This window comes from Polypterus senegalus, chromosome 14 (assembly GCF_016835505.1).
Source record: "Polypterus senegalus isolate Bchr_013 chromosome 14, ASM1683550v1, whole genome shotgun sequence".
In the NCBI taxonomy this organism is placed as follows: Eukaryota; Metazoa; Chordata; class Cladistia; order Polypteriformes; family Polypteridae; genus Polypterus; species Polypterus senegalus.
Genome location: NC_053167.1, coordinates 35455273 through 35474029, shown reverse-complemented (window position 1 = coordinate 35474029; position 18757 = coordinate 35455273). Strand labels below are relative to the sequence as shown.

At 37.2% G+C, this 18757-nt stretch overlaps 1 protein-coding gene across 1 annotated transcript in view; it reads right to left on the bottom strand.

The window, feature by feature from the left end:
- The window catches only part of LOC120514307 (collagen alpha-1(XIV) chain), a 228986-nt gene that overhangs the window by 70442 nt on the left and 139787 nt on the right, over positions 1–18757 (bottom strand). Inside the window, exons 9-13 of the mRNA XM_039734634.1 lie at positions 18677–18757; positions 18376–18534; positions 18124–18293; positions 13590–13719; positions 13359–13504 (exon numbers count right to left, since the gene is read on the bottom strand). The exon at positions 18677–18757 is cut by the window's right edge and continues 84 nt beyond it. Of these exons, the coding sequence (XP_039590568.1) occupies positions 13359–13504; positions 13590–13719; positions 18124–18293; positions 18376–18534; positions 18677–18757 (686 nt within the window). The remainder of the gene's footprint in view (positions 1–13358; positions 13505–13589; positions 13720–18123; positions 18294–18375; positions 18535–18676) is intronic.

The window sequence follows — 18757 nt, the reverse complement described above, 5'->3', positions numbered from 1 at the left end:
TACACACAAATACATATATATATATACATACACACACACATATATAAACATATATATACATATACATACATATCTACATATATACACACACAGCTATTTCGTATCAGTGCAATACGCTGCTTGTTAAAATGGATAACTCCCGCTCTTACGTGCAAGTCTGCATGGATATTATGAACTATCATATTTGTTCAAGTTCTATTTAAATTTTAAATAGAAGGAATTTTTATTTAGTCGACAGAAATATCTTTGGTAGGAATGGTAAAACAGACAGGAATATTATTCCTGAATAAATCAACTCAAACCTTAAACAACTTATAATATTTTGCTCTCCATAAAAATATATCCTGTCTAAATTATACAAGTTAGAAATAAAGTAAACATTAAAAGAACAAACATTCAAATTTCTTTACTCTTATGTAATTTTATATAAAAATAAACTTAGATTTTAAATATCCCAAAAGATTTTGCTCTCCATAAAAATATATCCTGTCAAAATTATACAAATTCAAATATGAACATGCTGCATAACAAAACCTGGAAATATAAATAAAATGTGTTCCTTTCAGCAATAACAAATCAAATCATTCAGTTGTCTTTGCTCATATGTCATTTTAGAGCTGGACGCCTGGCATCTTTTTGGCAACAAGTTCGTTTCTGTTTGGTGTGAGGTTCTGTGTTGTGGAGATTCTCAGGATGGATTGCAGGTGCTCATCAGTGAGGCGACTCCTGTGTGCTGTTTTGTTAGTCTTTATCACTGAGAAGAGCTTCTCACACAGATATGTGCTACCAAACATGCACAAGGTTCGAGCCGCATGTAGACGGACTTTTTGTTCTTCAAAGTCACCAAAGCGCGTGCAAACTCAGTGCGCTCAGTTTATCAGCAAAGTGCGTGTTTGGGAACACCGTAGTGACGACTTGGTTTAACATTACTTGGCAACAGGGAAAGTGGGGCAAATTGCACTGGTGCATTTGTGTCTCCCATAAAAGCAGCTTCACTTGAAATCACTTTGTGATTGTGCACGGGTAAAACGTCCGCTGAAGTGTCAGATTCTTATTTAATTATTCTGCTTTCTGTATCTTCTGCATTGCATTCAGGTTACCCTGATGTTTTGTGTCATAGTGCCGTCTTAGATTAAATTCTGTAATTACAGCCACATTAGCTCCACAAATGAGACACACGGGTTCAGTAAACATATACTCAGCCTCCCATCGGTTTTTAAAGGCTCTATTTTCAGAATGAACTTTTCTCTTCAGCATCGTGTGAGCTAGCCGCAATAACTTGCAGCATCATAAGCTAGACTTGATTAACGCGGTAAGTGTTGCAAGGCAGCTGAAGCGCTGCATTATGGGATCTGTAGTTTATTGTGTTACCAGCGCTTCATATACCTGGGCCATTAATAACAATAATACAGTATATAAAATGATCTCGGGCGGATATAATTACGCCGGGCGGATGTGGCCCGTGGCCCTTGAGTTTGACAAATATGGACTAAATAGAACTTGAAAAGATATATTTTTGAAATGTGATCGCGCAATTCAGATAGAGTTGGCGCTCACTACAGCCTGCATCCTTCCCTCGCTCTTACTTTTTTACCGTTCATCTAATGAATACACTGAGTATGGCTTTACCAAAACAATCATTGATGGCGAATAAAGTATCCATTATTCGAGTATGTAGATCGGGATATATATATACATATATATATATATACCCGTATCGCAGCGAGAAGTAGTGTGTTAAAAAGCTAGAAAAGAAAAGGGAACATTTTAAAAATAACGTAACATGACTGTCAATATACAGTATTTGTTTTGTGAGTGTTACTGAGTGTTGCTGTCATCAAGGATTTGATTATCATTATTTCTTTCAATCAGGTTCGTATTTGTAGGATGTGTTGTGTTCAAGTTACATTCCGTGTTTGTCAATCGTTGTAAAGATGACAGGTTTCTTTCATCGATTCGTTTCTTACTGCATCAATAAACAGCTCGTCTTCTTCTTTATCTGAGACCTGACACACTGCATGCACGGTTTTTTTACACTGTCTTCCTTTAGCGGGACATTGACTTTTCCACGTGTGCTTTGTTTCCGCAGTAGCTGGATTTATGAATATGCTTATCAGGCGCTTCATATTTTTGCTGCCTTTTCAATTGTGTAATTCGGTTTTGTTCAGCTCTTTGGAACTGTTGCCTTTTATCTGTGCACTCGTCAGTTCACGTGAGCCGCTCGGTGTACATGCATCGAAGTTTCCCAGCTGTGCTGGTGCCATCTGTGCTATGTCCATGGCTGTATTTAATGTTACCTTAGTCCTGGCACTTAAAACTTTCTCTCGCAGTTTCGCTGAGTTTGTGTCAAACACCACCCTGACCATCTCATCTTCCTCTCCATAAACACAGTCCTTCACCCGTGAATATTTAGTGGGAGTTTGCTATTGGATTGCCGCTGACGGACGGCCTTATATGGGCAGGCACTAAATTACAAACGCCAGCGTAGCCTGTCTATGAACTTAATTTAAAGTGTAGGTTTACATCGTGCTTTGTTTCAGTAGCAGAACTCATGAATATGGTTGTATATGTCACTTTCGCTTCGCTTCTTATTGTTTCGCTGCCTTCTCAATTATATAATGCATGTTTTCTTCAGCGCTTTTGGAGGTCTTCCTGGTTTTCTATGTACTGCGTGATTACGTGGGAGGCGTGATGATGTCACACGAAACTCCGCCCCACGGCGTTCAAGCTCATCTCCATTACAGTAAATGGAGAAAACAGCTTCCAGTTATGACCATTACGCGTAGAATTTCGATATAAAACCTGCCCAACTTTTGTAAGGAAGCTGTAAGGAATGAACCTGCCAAATTTCAGCCTTCCACCCACACGGGAAGTTGGAGAATTAGTGATGAGTCAGTGAGTGAGTGAGTCAGTGAGTGAGTGAGGGCTTTGCCTTTTATTAGTATAGATATATATATATATATATATATATATATATATATATGTGTGTGTGTGTGTGTGTGTGTGTGTGTGTGTATGTATGTATGTGTGTATATATATGTATATATATACTAATAAAAGGCAAAGCCCTCACTGACTCACTCACTCACTCACTGACTCATCACTAATTCTCCAACTTCCCGTGTAGGTAGAAGGCTGAAATTTGGCAGGCTCATTCCTTACAGCTTACTTACAAAAGTTGGGCAGTTTTCATTTCAAAATTCTACGCGTAATGGTCATAACTGGAAGGAATTTTTCTCCATTTACTGTAATGGAGTTGAGCTCGAAAGCCGTGGGGGGGCGGAGTTTCGTGTGACATCATCACACCTTCCACGTAATCACGTGAACTGACTGTCAACGCAGTATGTAGGAAACCAGGAAGACCTCCAAAAAGCTCTGAAGAAAACATGCATTATATAATTGAGAAGGCAGCGAAACAATAAGAAGCGAGCGAGTGACATATACTACCATATTCATGAGTGCTGCTACTTTGGAAAGAAAGCAAGGTGTAAACCTAATCTTTAAATTAAGTTCATAGACAGGCTGCCGCTGGCGTTTCTCATACCCACGGGTAATGCAGGATACAAGTTTAATCAGAGGACGCAGGATATAAACGAGAGTTTTGATCACTTTGTAACTAAATTAAAATTGCAGGTGAAGGGGTGTGCTTATGCAAATTCCGAGAGACGTTTGTGGGGGATTGACAGTTAAGGTGGGTGGGGGAGTCACGTCATCATCTCCCCTCCCTCCCATTTTGGTCTGAGCTGAGCTCCGCGGCTAACGCCATCTTTCGAAGCAACTTCGTCACACTGCCACCAAATACTCCCAGAAAAATCCACAAGTTAATACACACGCTGTCTCTAGAGTTTCTCCACACTGAATCCTCCAGGCACTACTTACAAAAGGTTACATTGACAATCGTGTTACGTCATTTTTAAAATCTTTCCTTTTCTTAGCACAAACACATCGGAGAATCTTCGATGCATGTGCTCCATAACCCGTTAAAAAATAATGCATTTAATCACACTTTGCATTACAAGCAAAGGGGAGCTTTTGTCAATGCATGATTTCCTGGTACACCGATTACATTGATCAGCGCATCCCGATTCATTTTACCCTCACACCACCTTAGTTTGAGAAGAAGTATGAAAAAATATGAGGTTAACACAGAAAAACAGATCACCAATTCAAGCTTTATGAATAATCGATTCGCCATCAATAATTGTTTTGGTAAAGCCATACTCAGTGTAATCCTCCATCCATTGAATAATTTTTCTGCCACTAGCCATGATTAAATGAACGATATTAAAGTAAGAGCGAAACGAGGGTGACTTATTTAGGCAGGCATATATATGAAAGCAACACTCATGACAATGTCAATCATGTTACGTTATTATTAAAATGTTTCCTTTTCTTTTTCATTACTTCTTTAACACACTACTTCTCCTGCGGTAGCGGGTATTTTGATATATAGATATATATATATATATATATATATATATATATATATATATATATATATATATATATATATATATATATATATGAATGACCTCCAAAGAGCGCTGAGACTTTTGATATCGTGAACATGTCTGCAAAAACTGGGGTCTCCTGCCCAGCAAAAGTCGAGCAGCCGGCGCATAGCTGTGCCGGCCTTTGAGACGCTGACTGCGCTTCTGCCTTAAGTCAAAGTGAGCACTTTTAACTTTTTTCTTCCTCCCCCTGAGCTATAGCCCAGACAAGTGCAAACACGGGACCCCTTTTCTACACCGCGGCAAAGTAATATTAAGGCGATTCGAACTTTCTTTTACGATATACGATTATGAGGTTGTCAGCTCGGATTATGAAGACACGCACAGGAGTGGAGGACTGACAGTGCCATCACGGCCGATTAATGGCGGGGACGTCTCACCAGTCTACACAAGACCCACTGCAACTGTCCTCAAAAGGCGATCATATCGTCAGCAAACACATCTCTCTATAGTATATAAAAGAAAAAGGCAACTTTCCTTTTTTTACAGATTTTTTCCTTTTATCCCAAACCAAAGCCGTTCTCTCAACACTGCAGACAACACAAAACTAATTTCCTTTAATTGCTGGTAATGCCGGTAAGGCACATTACCAGAGACAGAAATTTGAACGTTCACATAGAAAATGTAATTTCTATACCACAGCCGTTGTGTAGCGCCTTTCAAAAGGGATCTACTACCGAGAGATGATCCATATACATTTTAGCTGCTGTTAGTACTACTTACCTGTTGTGTTACACAGTCTTTAAAATGTAGTTTACCCGCAACCACTCCAGTAGTGCTCAATGTACCTTTACTTCTTAAAACGTTAATGTTTTACTGTTTAATAACTTATAGACTATATTTTATTATTTTTCCCTTGCACTCAGTGACCAAAGCTATACACACACATATAGACACATACATATATATACACATATATATTATACCTGTGTGTATGTTTGTATGTATGTGTGTGTATATATATACACACACCTATCTACATTATATATATACACACACACACACACACACACACACACATACATACATACATACATACATACACACACATATATATATAATGTAGATAGGTATATATATATATATGTGTATATGTAGATATGTATATAGATATGTATATATGTATATAGATATGAAGAAATGTATGTGTATATATATATATGTATAAATATATATATATATATATATATATAGATATATATATATATATATATATATATATATATATATATATACCCTGTATATATATAGATATAGATATGAGAACAACACTCATATCAATGACAAAACAATTACATTAACAATCATGTTACGTTATTTTTAAAATTTTTCCTTTTCTTTTTCATACCTTCTTTAACACACTACTTCTCCGCTGCGAAGCACAGGTATTCTGCTAGTTGTATATATATGTATATTTATCTGTATGTATGTATGTATATATGTATATGTGTGTGTGTATGTATGTGTGTATATAGGTTGATATGTGTATATATATGTAGATGTGTATATATATATATATATATATATATATAAATAGATATGTGTATGTGTAGATATGTGTATATGTAGATATGTTTATATGTATATATGTTTATATGTGTGTGTGTGTGTATATATATATATATATATATATATATGACAGCAACATTCATAACAGTGACAAAACAATTACATTGACAATCATGTTACGTTATTTTTAAAATGTTTCCTTTTCTTTATCAGAACTTCTTTAACACCTTTTTAACCTCTTTTCTCCACTGCAAAGTGCGGGTATTTTACTAGTATATAAGAATATCTTATAATAATATAATAATATATTGTTATTTGGAATACAAGCATTTAATGTGTGTTGAGTAACTACAACAATCTATGTAAACATATTGTTAAAAGAGAAATATTTTTCATTTTTGGTAATAATTAACACAATGTAGACATGAAGTGTATAGTGTGTGAAGTCTGAAGTCCAAATATCAAAAAAAAAACTTTCACAAAAGCTACAAGCATAACAAAACAGGTGCTCTTTTATTCAAGAATATAACTTCAGAAAAAGAACTTGTGTTAGGTTGCGACATTGACACGCCCTTAATATGACCACTTTGGTGGTGCAGCAGTAAGAACTGCTGACTCGTAATCAAAATGTCTTTAGTTCGATAACGATATATTATTTTTCCTATACAACTCCCAGCAACTCACATGCAGGAAAACAGACTTGATGTTTGTGTTGATCAACACATTTACAAGACAAAAGACGCATGACGGAGAGGTGCGAAGAGATTTAAGATAGGTCAGGATTACGGGTTTTTTCATAGGCTTTGGTAGTTCTAGTGTTAATATAATGGGATAATATTTGCCACTTTCCAGTCCTTTGGAATTTCCCCAGCGTTCAGTGACTTCCTAAAATATTCGTCAAGGGTTAATATATGTACTCACTAACTTCCGTAAACACTTGGGGATAAATATTATCTGGTCCTAGCGATATATTTGATTTCAGCCTGTTCAATCTGAGAAGTACTTTTCTCTCCATCCATCAGAAAAATGTTTAAAAATTAAGGTGTTTTCTAAATATGCTGGATACTGAGAAATTTATTCATGCATTTAATTCTAGTAGGATTGACTACTGCAATGTGGTGTTCACTGGCTACTTATATCAATTTTTGTACAGCTTTCCATTCATTCAAAATGCTACTGCAAGAATTATTACAAGAACAAGAAAGTATGAACACATAACTGCAGCTCTTAAGTCCTTACACTGGCACCCAGTGTTCAAAATCCTCTTTTTAACTTATAAAGCCTTAAAAGACCAAGGCCCTGTTTACTTTTCTGAACTTATCATTACTTATCAGAGTGCAAACTAAGATCTCAAGATACTGGTGTACTTATGATTCCAAGGATTAATAAAATACCTGGGAGGTTGAGCTTTTAGTTATAGGGAACTGAAGCTATGGAATTGTCTGCCTGCTATTATAAGAGGTTTTCCTTTAGTGTCAGTTTTTTAAATCCAGGCTGAAGGCTCACCACTTCAGCTAAGCATAGCCTGATTCCCTAAGATTTCTTCTATCTTTTCCCTACAAAGGGTTTTTTTTTGGGAGGTTTGGTAGTTTTTCTCTTGTCTTCTTAGGTAGTCAAGGCTAGTGGGGGGGCGGGGGCTATCAAAAACAGGGCCTGACATGGTTCACAGTCACAGGCTGGTTTTAAAAAAACATGTTTGATAGCGGGCGGCACGGTGGCGCAGTGGTAGCGCTGCTGCCTCGCAGTTAGGAGACCCGGGTTCGCTTCCCGGGTCCTCCCTGCGTGGAGTTTGCATGTTCTCCCCGTGTCTGCGTGGGTTTCCTTCGGTTTCCGCCCACAATCCTAAGACATGCAGGTTAGGTGGATTGGCGATTTGGTGTGTGGGTGTGTTTGTGTGTGTCCTGCGGTGGGTTGGCACCCTGCCCAGGATTGGTTCCTGTGTTGGCTGGGATTGGCTCCAGCAGACCCTTGTGACCCTGTATTCGGATTCAGCGGGTTAGAAAATGGATGGATGGATGTTTGATAGCATGGATGAACTGATAAGATTGAGGTTAACTATTGTCACACATGTGCACATGAAAGGCAGCTAAAGGGCTCCAGTGAAGGTAAATTATATGCCAGACCAGGGGATGGCAGAGTGCACTGATCCTTTCTCTTTTTTATTGGCAGACCAACCACGGGAAATTCCGCCTGGATTTCGCATTACCGAATGACGTCACTTTTTGTTCCAGCCCCAAGGACATAACTTCCCCTGCCTGTCTTTAAAACCGCCATGTTTGTCTGTCTGTTTGTTAATTTTTTGGACTGAGATCTGTCAAGACCAGTTTAATATGAACCAAACCTTCACCTTTTTCAGCCATAGTTCAAGTATATGGGCGGCTGCCCTCAAACCGTTTCCTGTGTTGTCTGAATACTTTCACACTATATAATAACAAAAACTTCAGAAAAGTGAATTGAGGAAAATGACAAGATTTTTAAAGATTTGTGTTGTTTCATTTTTTTCATAGAAAAACACTCCAGGTGAATTTTGCCCAGTGCAAATTAATTTAATTGTAACACTTGGCAAAACACAGAAGTCACCCTGCCTAACTGCTAATTGCCTTTCAAATATGGCAGTCTCACACTAAACTTTTGTAACAGCTCACTACAGGTATAATCAAATAACTGAAATTCTGAAGTGTATGCTAAAGCCTGTAGTGGTGGACTGTGATTTAGTCCTGGGCTGATCCTTGCTTTTGTGCTTGATGTTACAAGGTCTGCATGCTTGCCTGCTTTTACCGCATGAGGGCACAGCTGTGAATAAACATTTTAATCAGTGTTCTAGACAGGTGACAAATGAAAAGTTCTTGATGTTCCTCAAATTACTAAAAATTTAGCTGAGTTTTGAAAAAGTACACTGTTTCAACAGTTAACAAGCTCCAGTAATCCAGTATTGGACTGAATAATTTAAGAAAAAACTTACGACAAAAAAATATGACATTATTATAAAAAGAAAAGGTGTAAGACAATACAATTTGCATTATTCTTATAGTGCACCACTATATACATATATGCTCCCATGCATGGCATTTCATTTAAATGTTAGTTCATATACACACACTTTGTAAATATTAATATGAATAAGAAATGTCTATACTGTTTTGACTATTCAGTCTGACAATGTGATCCCATGTTGTCTAAATTAACATTTAGCACTGTGGTACAACTGGAGCACTGGAATTGCTTTTCTGTTTGACTTTTTGAATAAAAGTTTTATTATTGCTTTTTCACATTTGAACTATTATTGTCCCTTTTAGCATTTTTTCAGTTACGTGTACATATATCTTAGTAGGCAGTGATTTCCAAACGGGAGAGGGTGAATTTTAGGAAATGGAATTTCTTATAATATACTCCTTTAATGCAGTTTTATTTTTGTGGTTTCAGATTCATTGGACATTTGGATGTCACTTCAGGGAAAATATAATTTTCACAAACAAAAAAAAATTGTTGATTGTGCCAGATTATCAGAAGAGACACTACAGCCCACCTACTGCATATGTATATACTCACTTATAAGTTGGGTCTTGAAATCTGAAAAATCGATCATAAAATCAGACCCCGACTTATACGCCTGTTCAAAAATACGACACTTGCCTCCTCCAATCTCCCACCAATTTCTCAGACACATCGACTTTTGTTGCAGCAGCACAGATGCCAATTTCGTTCGCCACATCAACAACTTTTAATTGAAAACCAGCTTCATATTTTCTTCTGATCGAACACTCCATTGTAGATAAGGGATGCTCTTATGATAAAGGTGTATGAGGGTGTGAGATACAAAAAGCACAAAACAGTGCAAATGTCGCTTCGGGAATAGTTTGGGTATGCTAAAACGATTCTTCACTTAATATGAACCTCAGTATAAAAACACCTACTACTTTGTCCATGTAAAAGCAGTGCATTTGTGTGGAGGCCACTAATGTAAAGAAAATACATATTAGGTAACACAAAACTAATTTGCTTCTTTAGGAACAAGTACTTTTGTAATCTTGTCAGCTTACCAAAGATTTTCTGCTGGGATTTTATATCTCTCACTCTTGATATACCAAAGGCACCAATAAAATGCTCCCTGAATTGAGCCAGTAACATGCACATAACTCTTTGTAATAGACAGTTGTACATGACATGAAGTGCCCATTGTCTCATCTACTTGCCAACCAAAAAAATTGTTTTGGCTTCATTTTAGATATCCTACAGAACTGTAGCTTTAGTAGCAAGCATAAAATCATTTTGTGTGGACTGCGAAATGCCAGAATACAAGAAAACACAGGTGAAATAAAAGGGATCTGCCAAAATATGAGCATACTTTGTAAAAACATGTGTAAATTCTCTGGCAATTTCTTATTTCACCATGTCCCCTGGTCATGAACTCCTGACTCCTGTATCTGCTAGACACATGTGAACAGCTCCGTTTTTTCTCTGTATTTCATTGTGCTTTGCTACTTGATATGTTCCACTCTCACTTTGCCAAGTATGCTCAGCAGTGTACATGCACTTAAATCAGGGGTCTTGACCTTCTTAAGAATACAACTAGATTTTGGTTTTAAAATTTCCCTCTACCCACTTCACTGCTTTAAGAGCCACTCCCTTTAACTTTGAAGTATCCAAAAAACGCCCTCTTTTACCACTGATTAAATTAATAAATTTAGCTAATTACTGCATCTTTATTACAGTGAGACCCTTGAGACCACTATGTCAAAACTACAATGCAACCCCCAAATTAAGAACCTCAGACATTTACATTTTGGTGTCTCTATCAGACTTTACTCCATTCTGGCTTCAGGAGTTGGCATGTCAGGGGAGTCAGACAAGCCACACACAGTCAGAGTCTTCAGCATGGATTTAAATGCTGAGGCTAAAGGGGCACCTCTTACAGTAGTGTTATTTTTATTAATTCTTGGAACCATAAGCAGGCCAACACCTTGAGATTTTAATGTACTCTTTGGTTTGTAAGAAATGATAAATTCAGATAATAAGCAAGGCCTTGGCAATTTAAGGGTTTATATGTTAGCAGAAGGATTTTGAAATATGCCCTAAACTTAACTGAGAGCCAGTATAAGGACTTAAGAACTGGAGTTATGTGTTCATACTTTCTAGTTCTTGTGATAATTCTTGCAGCAGGATTTTAAATGAACTGAAAGCTGTATAAAGAATAAATTAAGCTGCTACTGAACACCATATTGTAGTAGTCATTCCTACTAGAAAACTATGCAAGAATGAACCTCTCGATATCCTGCATATTTATTTTTATGATGGAAAAAATATATTCTGGATAGTTTCGTAAAGTGCACTTTAACACTAGAATTACCAGAGCCTATGAAAAAACACGTAGATCTGGCCCACCTTAAATCCATTCACACCTCTCTGCCAGCGTCTTCTGTCATGTAAATGTGCTGATAAAGACAAGCTGCAAGCAGCTGGCTATTCCATTCCCCACCGACTTAGAACGTGCACGAACTTTTCCCAGCTCATGCCTTGATTGATTATCTGGGAGTGAAGTGGAGTTTTAGAGTGGAAATAATAGATTGTTATTTGGAACACACGCATTTCATGTGTGTTCCGTTTCTACAGCAATCTGTGTAAACACATTGTTAAAACAGAAACTTTTTTATATTTTAGAAATAAATGTTACAAAATATAGGCATAAACTATAGAATGTGTGAAGCATGAAGTCCAAATATTAAATAAACACTTTCGCAAAAAGGTTCAAGAATGATATAACAGCTTCTGTGGCTTAGCGGTAAGATTTGCTGACTCAGAGCGCAGCATACTTGCCATGTCTCAGAGACCCGAGTTTGATACCCTGCTGGGGAAAGAGCTGCCAGGAAAGAGGAAAAGAGGAAGGCCTAAGAGAAGGTTCATGGATGTGGTGAGAGAGGACATGCAGGTGGCAGGTGTAACAGAACAAGAGGCAGAGGACAGAAACATATGGAAGAAGATGATCTGCTGTGACAACCCCTAATGGGAGCAGCCAAAAGAATAAGAAGAAAAAGAAAGTGCAGTGCTTCAAAATTCAGAGTTAAATAAATAAATAATCCTTAAAATGGGAGAAAAGTGGAGGTTAAAATCAATAAATAAATCCAATAAAATGTGGTTAAAATACTGGCAGGAAGCTGTCCTGGTGCATTCTCCTCTTAGCAACCTCCTTGACTCCTGCTGCCTTTCTGGCATTACGTGGCAAGCTGTCCACACTCCCAGTCACTCCAGCTCCTCAGAACAGGATAATGTCGGCCATTCTCTCTTTTTCAGGGGCTCTCCTCCCAGCTCCCTGCATTTACTCCCTTGAGCCTGCTCTCTCTTACTTGCTCACACCCGCACTGATTCTTACGGCCTCCTCCATTCTTCTCTCCTTAACATCCGTTCATTGTCTTTTGTTTTTTTTCCCCTCCTTCCTTGCACTCGCGCTTCCCTTTTTAAAATGGGGATGTGGCACAGCTGTGATGATTACAGGCTCCAGGCACCAATTAGGGTCACAGATGATCCCATACCTGTGCACTTAGTGTAGAACTGATCTCACTATGCTACCACACCCCCTCCTACCAAGACATGAGTGTGGTGATTATTTATTTAAAAAGGTGACGATCAGCTGTGGACATTATTTTACCACATGCCATTTCTGTACTATGACTAGTGAGAAAGCCAGACTGGAATTTTGCAAAAAAATTGTAATGTGTAAAGTGAGACTGAAGCTAATTGACAAATACTTTTTTTCATGTATTTTATTAAGAGTATGTGGGTTGTGGTCTGTGGCCGGCTCGTCATCCCAGCCAACACCCCCAGGCCGCAAGGTAGAGCTCTCCCTGCAGCATGTAGGTGCCCCAAATACCACCAGGGAATCATGGACAATGGAGTTTTCCTCTACATCCCTGCTGGATACCACAGGGGCCATCAGAGGATGCTACAGGGAGGCCAAGAGACTTGTGTGGCATGTTATTAGAAGCAGCAGATTTCATATTTTAAATGAGAATCAACATGTCTTGATAAAAGAAAAAGTCCATAATAATAATAATGTTAATTGTAATAGGGGTGTGGAAAAAATGTTGCTGTGTTGATGCTGTCACACTTGGTCTGATTTGGTTAATTACATGAAATCTGCATCTCACATTCTGAAAATGAGGCTAATTAATGAAGCAATGAATACAAAAATCCTTTACTGTAGATCAATATAATTTCAATGATGAGTCAAATATTTGTGCTGTTAAATAATCTTTTTTTTTTGTTGGTATTGTATTTGACAGACAATTGAAACTAAACAGACCAAATATAAAACGTGTTTATCACCCATACTTCCCAACATACCTCTTTGCCATCGTCTGGCTCTTCCTCATTCACAGGAGAATATAAAACCATGTACTCTGTGGCTCCCTCTGTTGGGTGCCATTTCACCTTCAAGCTGTTGTGCCTTGCTCCATAAATCTGAAGTTGTGTGGGAGGTGACAGAGGCACTAGAATTTCAATTTTAGCTTCTGTTAGAGAATACTTAAATTAATAACTCACTTAGCAAATGTATATTTTGCTTAGCATACTTACAGGTAGAGGTTGACCCACTAAGTCCTTCTCCCACTTTGCTTTCATAAACAGGAAACAAAGAAACCATATATTTTGTGTTGGAAGATAACCCTTTTAAAACCAAGCCAGAAACAGTTCCATTCAACACCACCTGTCAAATTGAATATATTAGGAGATATTTCAGTTTTGTGAAGAACAAACATCACTGCTGGCATCACTGGTATAAGAGCAAAGGTGAATAAATCAAACTTGTGAGGACATTCTAGAGAAAGGAAGGAATTAGCTCCTGGACACAGTTAGCATTATTAAAGGAGCCTTAACGGCAGGTTCAACAGAAAGTTCACACAAAAAATAAGTCTGTCCATCCTTTCTCAAACAGAACAAAAGAAAGCAACTCAGTCCTCGGGGTTCAAAAAACTGGTAAAAGAGAAAAAAGTGAGAAAAAACAAGGCAGTGTGACATATTGTGGAGAAGACAAAATTAAGAGGAACATAAATTATGACTAGAAAGACTTGAAACTATTGCAGAAAACAGTGTAATAAAAGCACATAGGTCTCTAAGCTGCAGAAGATTATAAAGCAGATAACAGAGATTTTAAAATTATAATAGAAACATCTATTTAAACAAATACTTCATCCAAAAATATACCTCCTACTTACCCAGTGTTGTTTGTAGTAAAGGACAAGACAAAAAATCTTAATCTCACATTTTTAGAAGGAAACTAAAGTTCCTTACACATTAGGCGTCTATGGAGATCAATGCTGAACAAACATCAAACAATAACCATCCAGGAAAGAAATCTTAATTTGCTACTGCTGCATAAACCATAAGTGAGATATCCACTTTTTTGCTCACAAAGTTCCAAGCACACATATTTTTGATAAAATATTGTTAAATAAACCATTTCTGGATAATTTGTTTTCTGAGAACAGCTAGGTAGGCATATTTGGGGTTTTTTTTGGCAACATGGAATAAGTAACAGATAAAAAAATACATTTATTTAAAAAATGTTTTCAGAATAGAAAATGTACAACATCAAGAATCTGTATTCTTGTATTGAATTTTAACTGCTTGTAACCAAGCAGTGATCTGCAACTTTAGTCTTATTTTTATCCTTAGAAAAATTCCTTGGACAAAACTTTCAGTTGTTAGCTTTTCAGTTTTTAGATTCATAACTAGAATTCTATTTTACACAAAATGAATGTGCACTTCAAAAATATACCTATTAAGCACATAAAACGAATATATCCAAAATTTCACTAACATGGAATAATACAATTGAGTACTGCCCACAAATATGTTTCTCATTCAGCCAAAAACTTGAACAATAACAACAAAATATACACGTTCAAACAGATTTTTGTTTCAGCAAAACCAAATATTTTTAATTTTAAAGATAAGTACATTTTGGGAGAACCTGAAAATGATTGGATATTAACTATCTACTGTATGTTCAAGTTCACTTTCAAATATAACTCATTTGCAGTGTCTTCTTATTTTTTTTTCTTACAAACTACAGTGAAGCTGAATTTATCTGAGTTTAGACGGACCTTTTAAATACATTTGGTCAGCTCTAACGCCAGGTATTCTTCACAGGCATTCCATGTACGATTCTCTGCAGGTTGCAATACTGATTGAGGATGGAGGTTTGGGGCACAGTTGGAAGTTGGTGACATGCAATCACAATCTCATAGCTGACATTGCATTCATGTGCTAAGGTCCAGTCAACTTGTGTTGCTCACATATGTTCTGTTTCTTCTCTTACTGTCTTGAGCACTTTGGCCACAAAAAAGAATTATGAAATAATTGGACATTGGAAAAAGTCATCCTTTTGAATGTGAAACACGAAACCACACCTCCTAAAAAGGAGAATGCTAAGTCAGAAATGAAGAACATTTCTTTTTCGCATATTTCTGTGGAACCACTAGAGACTTGTACTGCTACCAGAGTAAGTAATGAGTGTGTCTTAGCTGTGATCCCAGCTGAAGTTAAGCCTAAAATGAATGAAAAATGTGCACTGTAGGAGGATGTTTATTGGACCAAGCAAGTAATTCCACGCCAGGCCAGGGGGTGGCGGGGTGCACTAAACCTTTTCCTGTTGACTCTACAGACCAGCTGCGGGAAAACCTATCTGACTCAAAATTGAAGACTTCACTTCCGGTTCCGGTGCCCAGAAAGATGTCATTTTCCGTTCCTAAGATGATGCCAGAAAAAGGTCACTTCGGGTTCCCCTACGTTACTTCCGGGTTAATCACTTAAAACCGCTATCTTTCCAAACCTTCGTCAGTTCATAACTGGACTCCAAACCAATCACTTCTCTGGCAAACCTAACCCATTGCAGCCAGGGATAATATATGGGTGGCTGACCCAAACCTTTTTAAGTGTGTCGGGTCTGATCCTTTTACAACAGAAACATATGATTGAATAGACTCTGGCAGCATATCCACATTTTGCACAGAAAGCTTTCAAGAGCAGTTAAATCTTCCTGCAAGAAAAACTCAAGTCCATATAAGAACTAGGAGAAAGGGACAAGGTGAATAATCAGAAACTAGTAAAATATTCAGTTTTATTGGAGTAACAAGTCTGTGGGGTCGAAGAAAACACATTTATTGAATTGCTAGGGGTGTACACATTGAACATTATACCAGTGAAAAGGGAGAACATCCCTATGCAAAAAGATATCAGGAGATGGTCTTATCCCAAAGATGTGCATATACCACAGATAAAAGCTGAAGTAAGTTTGTTAAAAGCTGAAAATGTCCCTAAAGCCATGGAGCCATGGCAAGTCAAACATTAGAGGCGAAGGTTTTTATGCTGTGGATTGTTAAAGGTCTATAAGGAGACAGAATGAAAGACTGCAAAGTTATAAAGTCAATCATGTGTTAATAATGGAAATAGAACAGATGTTACTCCAGCAATGTAATACAGACATTTCAGAGTGGAGCTGTGAGGACAAGGAGGAAATGTCACGGGAAGACATTAAGTTCATGCGCATAGCCTCAGAGTCTGCCAATCTAGTAGATGGACACTATTGCATTAATCTGCCTTTTAAAGGTAAGACACGTAAAGTGCCAAACAATTGTTGCATTGCAGAACAGCGTGATATTGACCTCAAGAGAAAACTTACAAGGAATCCAACATTCCATGAGGATTACAAACTTTTCATGAAGGACATTTTAGACAAAGGATATGCTATTAAGGTATCCGCTAAACAGCTGTCATTCAAAAAAGAGAGAGTGTGGTACATCCCTCACCATGGAGTATATCATCCAAAGAAAAAGAAAATTAGAATGTTTTTTGACTGTACAGCCACTTACCGAGGCTTCTCACTAAATGAACAGTTGCTAAAAGGACCCGACTTAACTAATACACTCATTGGAGTTCTTATAAGATTCAGAGAGCAGCCAATTGCATTAATGGCAGATATTAAATCAATGTATTATCAAGTGAAAATTCCACATGAAGACACTGATCATCTTGGTTTCCTGAGGTGCCCTGAAGGTAATCTAAACAATGGTCTAGATAAATACAAAATGACAGTGCATCTTTTTGGTGCTACTTGCTCACCCAGTTGTGCCTCTTATGCTTTACGAAGAACAGTACAGGATGCCAGAGGCATTGCTTCTGAAGAAGTAATTTAAAACTGTGCTTCACAATTTCGATTGATAATAGTGCAGGTAAAAATTTTTATTAAATAGTTTTTAATGAAGGGAAAATGTCTTATTAGGGTTTGTTTTGATGATTAATATTATTGAACTAACTGTGCCCATTTTCATGTAGTCTAGTGTTATTTGATCCAGAGTGGGGAACATTTTTGGTGCCAAACATTTTATTACATTTAAAATAATAGTAATATATTCTGCATTATAAAAAATAGTAATATATTCCACATTATAAAAATACTGGGGAAACATAAATTTTAAATTAGAGGTTGATGTGCATTTTGTAGGGTTTTACAGTGAACATTTTACAGAATGTAGTTGGATAAAGTTTTAGCAATCCACTGCTCCTCACACTACTCTGCACATGCTAAATAAAAGTCACATTAAAAATGAATCTACATACAAATTGATTATGAGTTTGACATTTTGAGTGGGATTTCTCCACATGGCCAGACCTACCCAACCAATTTGAAGATGTCCCTTGAGATTGATTGGTGATTTTATAGTATAAGTGTGCTTATATGTGCCCTGTGCTGAACTGGTATTGCAATAAAGACATTTTAATTATTTGCCTCTTTTTCTACTGCAAGCCTTGGTACTCTAATGAGAACGGACTTAGTGAAAAAGAAGATGATTAAACAGAAGTGTCCTTTTCTATTAGCAACACACTTCAATAAGCAACAGTGACGTTTAAGTTTAACTTTTTCTTGCAACTTCATTCCAGACAGCACTTTATTGTAGCCTTCAGCTGATTATGTTCTGTTCATTGGATAACACATCAGTTTACAGAATCAATGAAAATAAAGAAAAGTCTTGCAAAAAAGAGAAAAGGTTTTCAAATGTGATACTTGTCAGAAGTGCTAGAGATTTGTGCTTATAAGAAATGGCATTACCTCTTGGGGATTTCCACCTTCAGCATTGTGATATACTAATCTATACTTGTGCACAGTTAAAAGGGGTGGCTTCCAGCCAATGTAAAAACTCCAGCTAGTGTGTTCACTGAAAGTCAAGTCTGTTGCTCCTGGGTACACCTCACTGGTAGCCTTTGTGGGTTTGACTCCTCCTGCAAACATCAACAAGGATTTCATTACAATCCCTTTATTTTTAAATCACCTTGTGACCCAATAACAAAAGATAAAGCTTACCTTTCATCTTTGTTCTTTCTTCGATTCTTCCACACACAATTCTGGCAAGCCTATCAACCAGTAGGCTGAGCAAGTGAAAATCAACAACATTGAAAACATTCAGCTCAATGGGTTCGGAGGCAATTTGCTTCAGCTCAGCTTCATCTGCATTTTTTACTCCTACAATATTAGGAAATTTCTTAGATATTGCTACCAAATGCCAGGAAACATGTAAACTTTATCTGAAAGTGCATTAAGCACATTTAACACTCTACTGCAAGTCCTTGCTACGTGATTAAATGAAGCAGCTCTTGTAACTCACCAACTGCTATGATTTCAATGTCTTTGCTCTTCAATTTTTGAGCAGCAGCATTGGCATCATCCTGGGATTTCCCATCAGTGA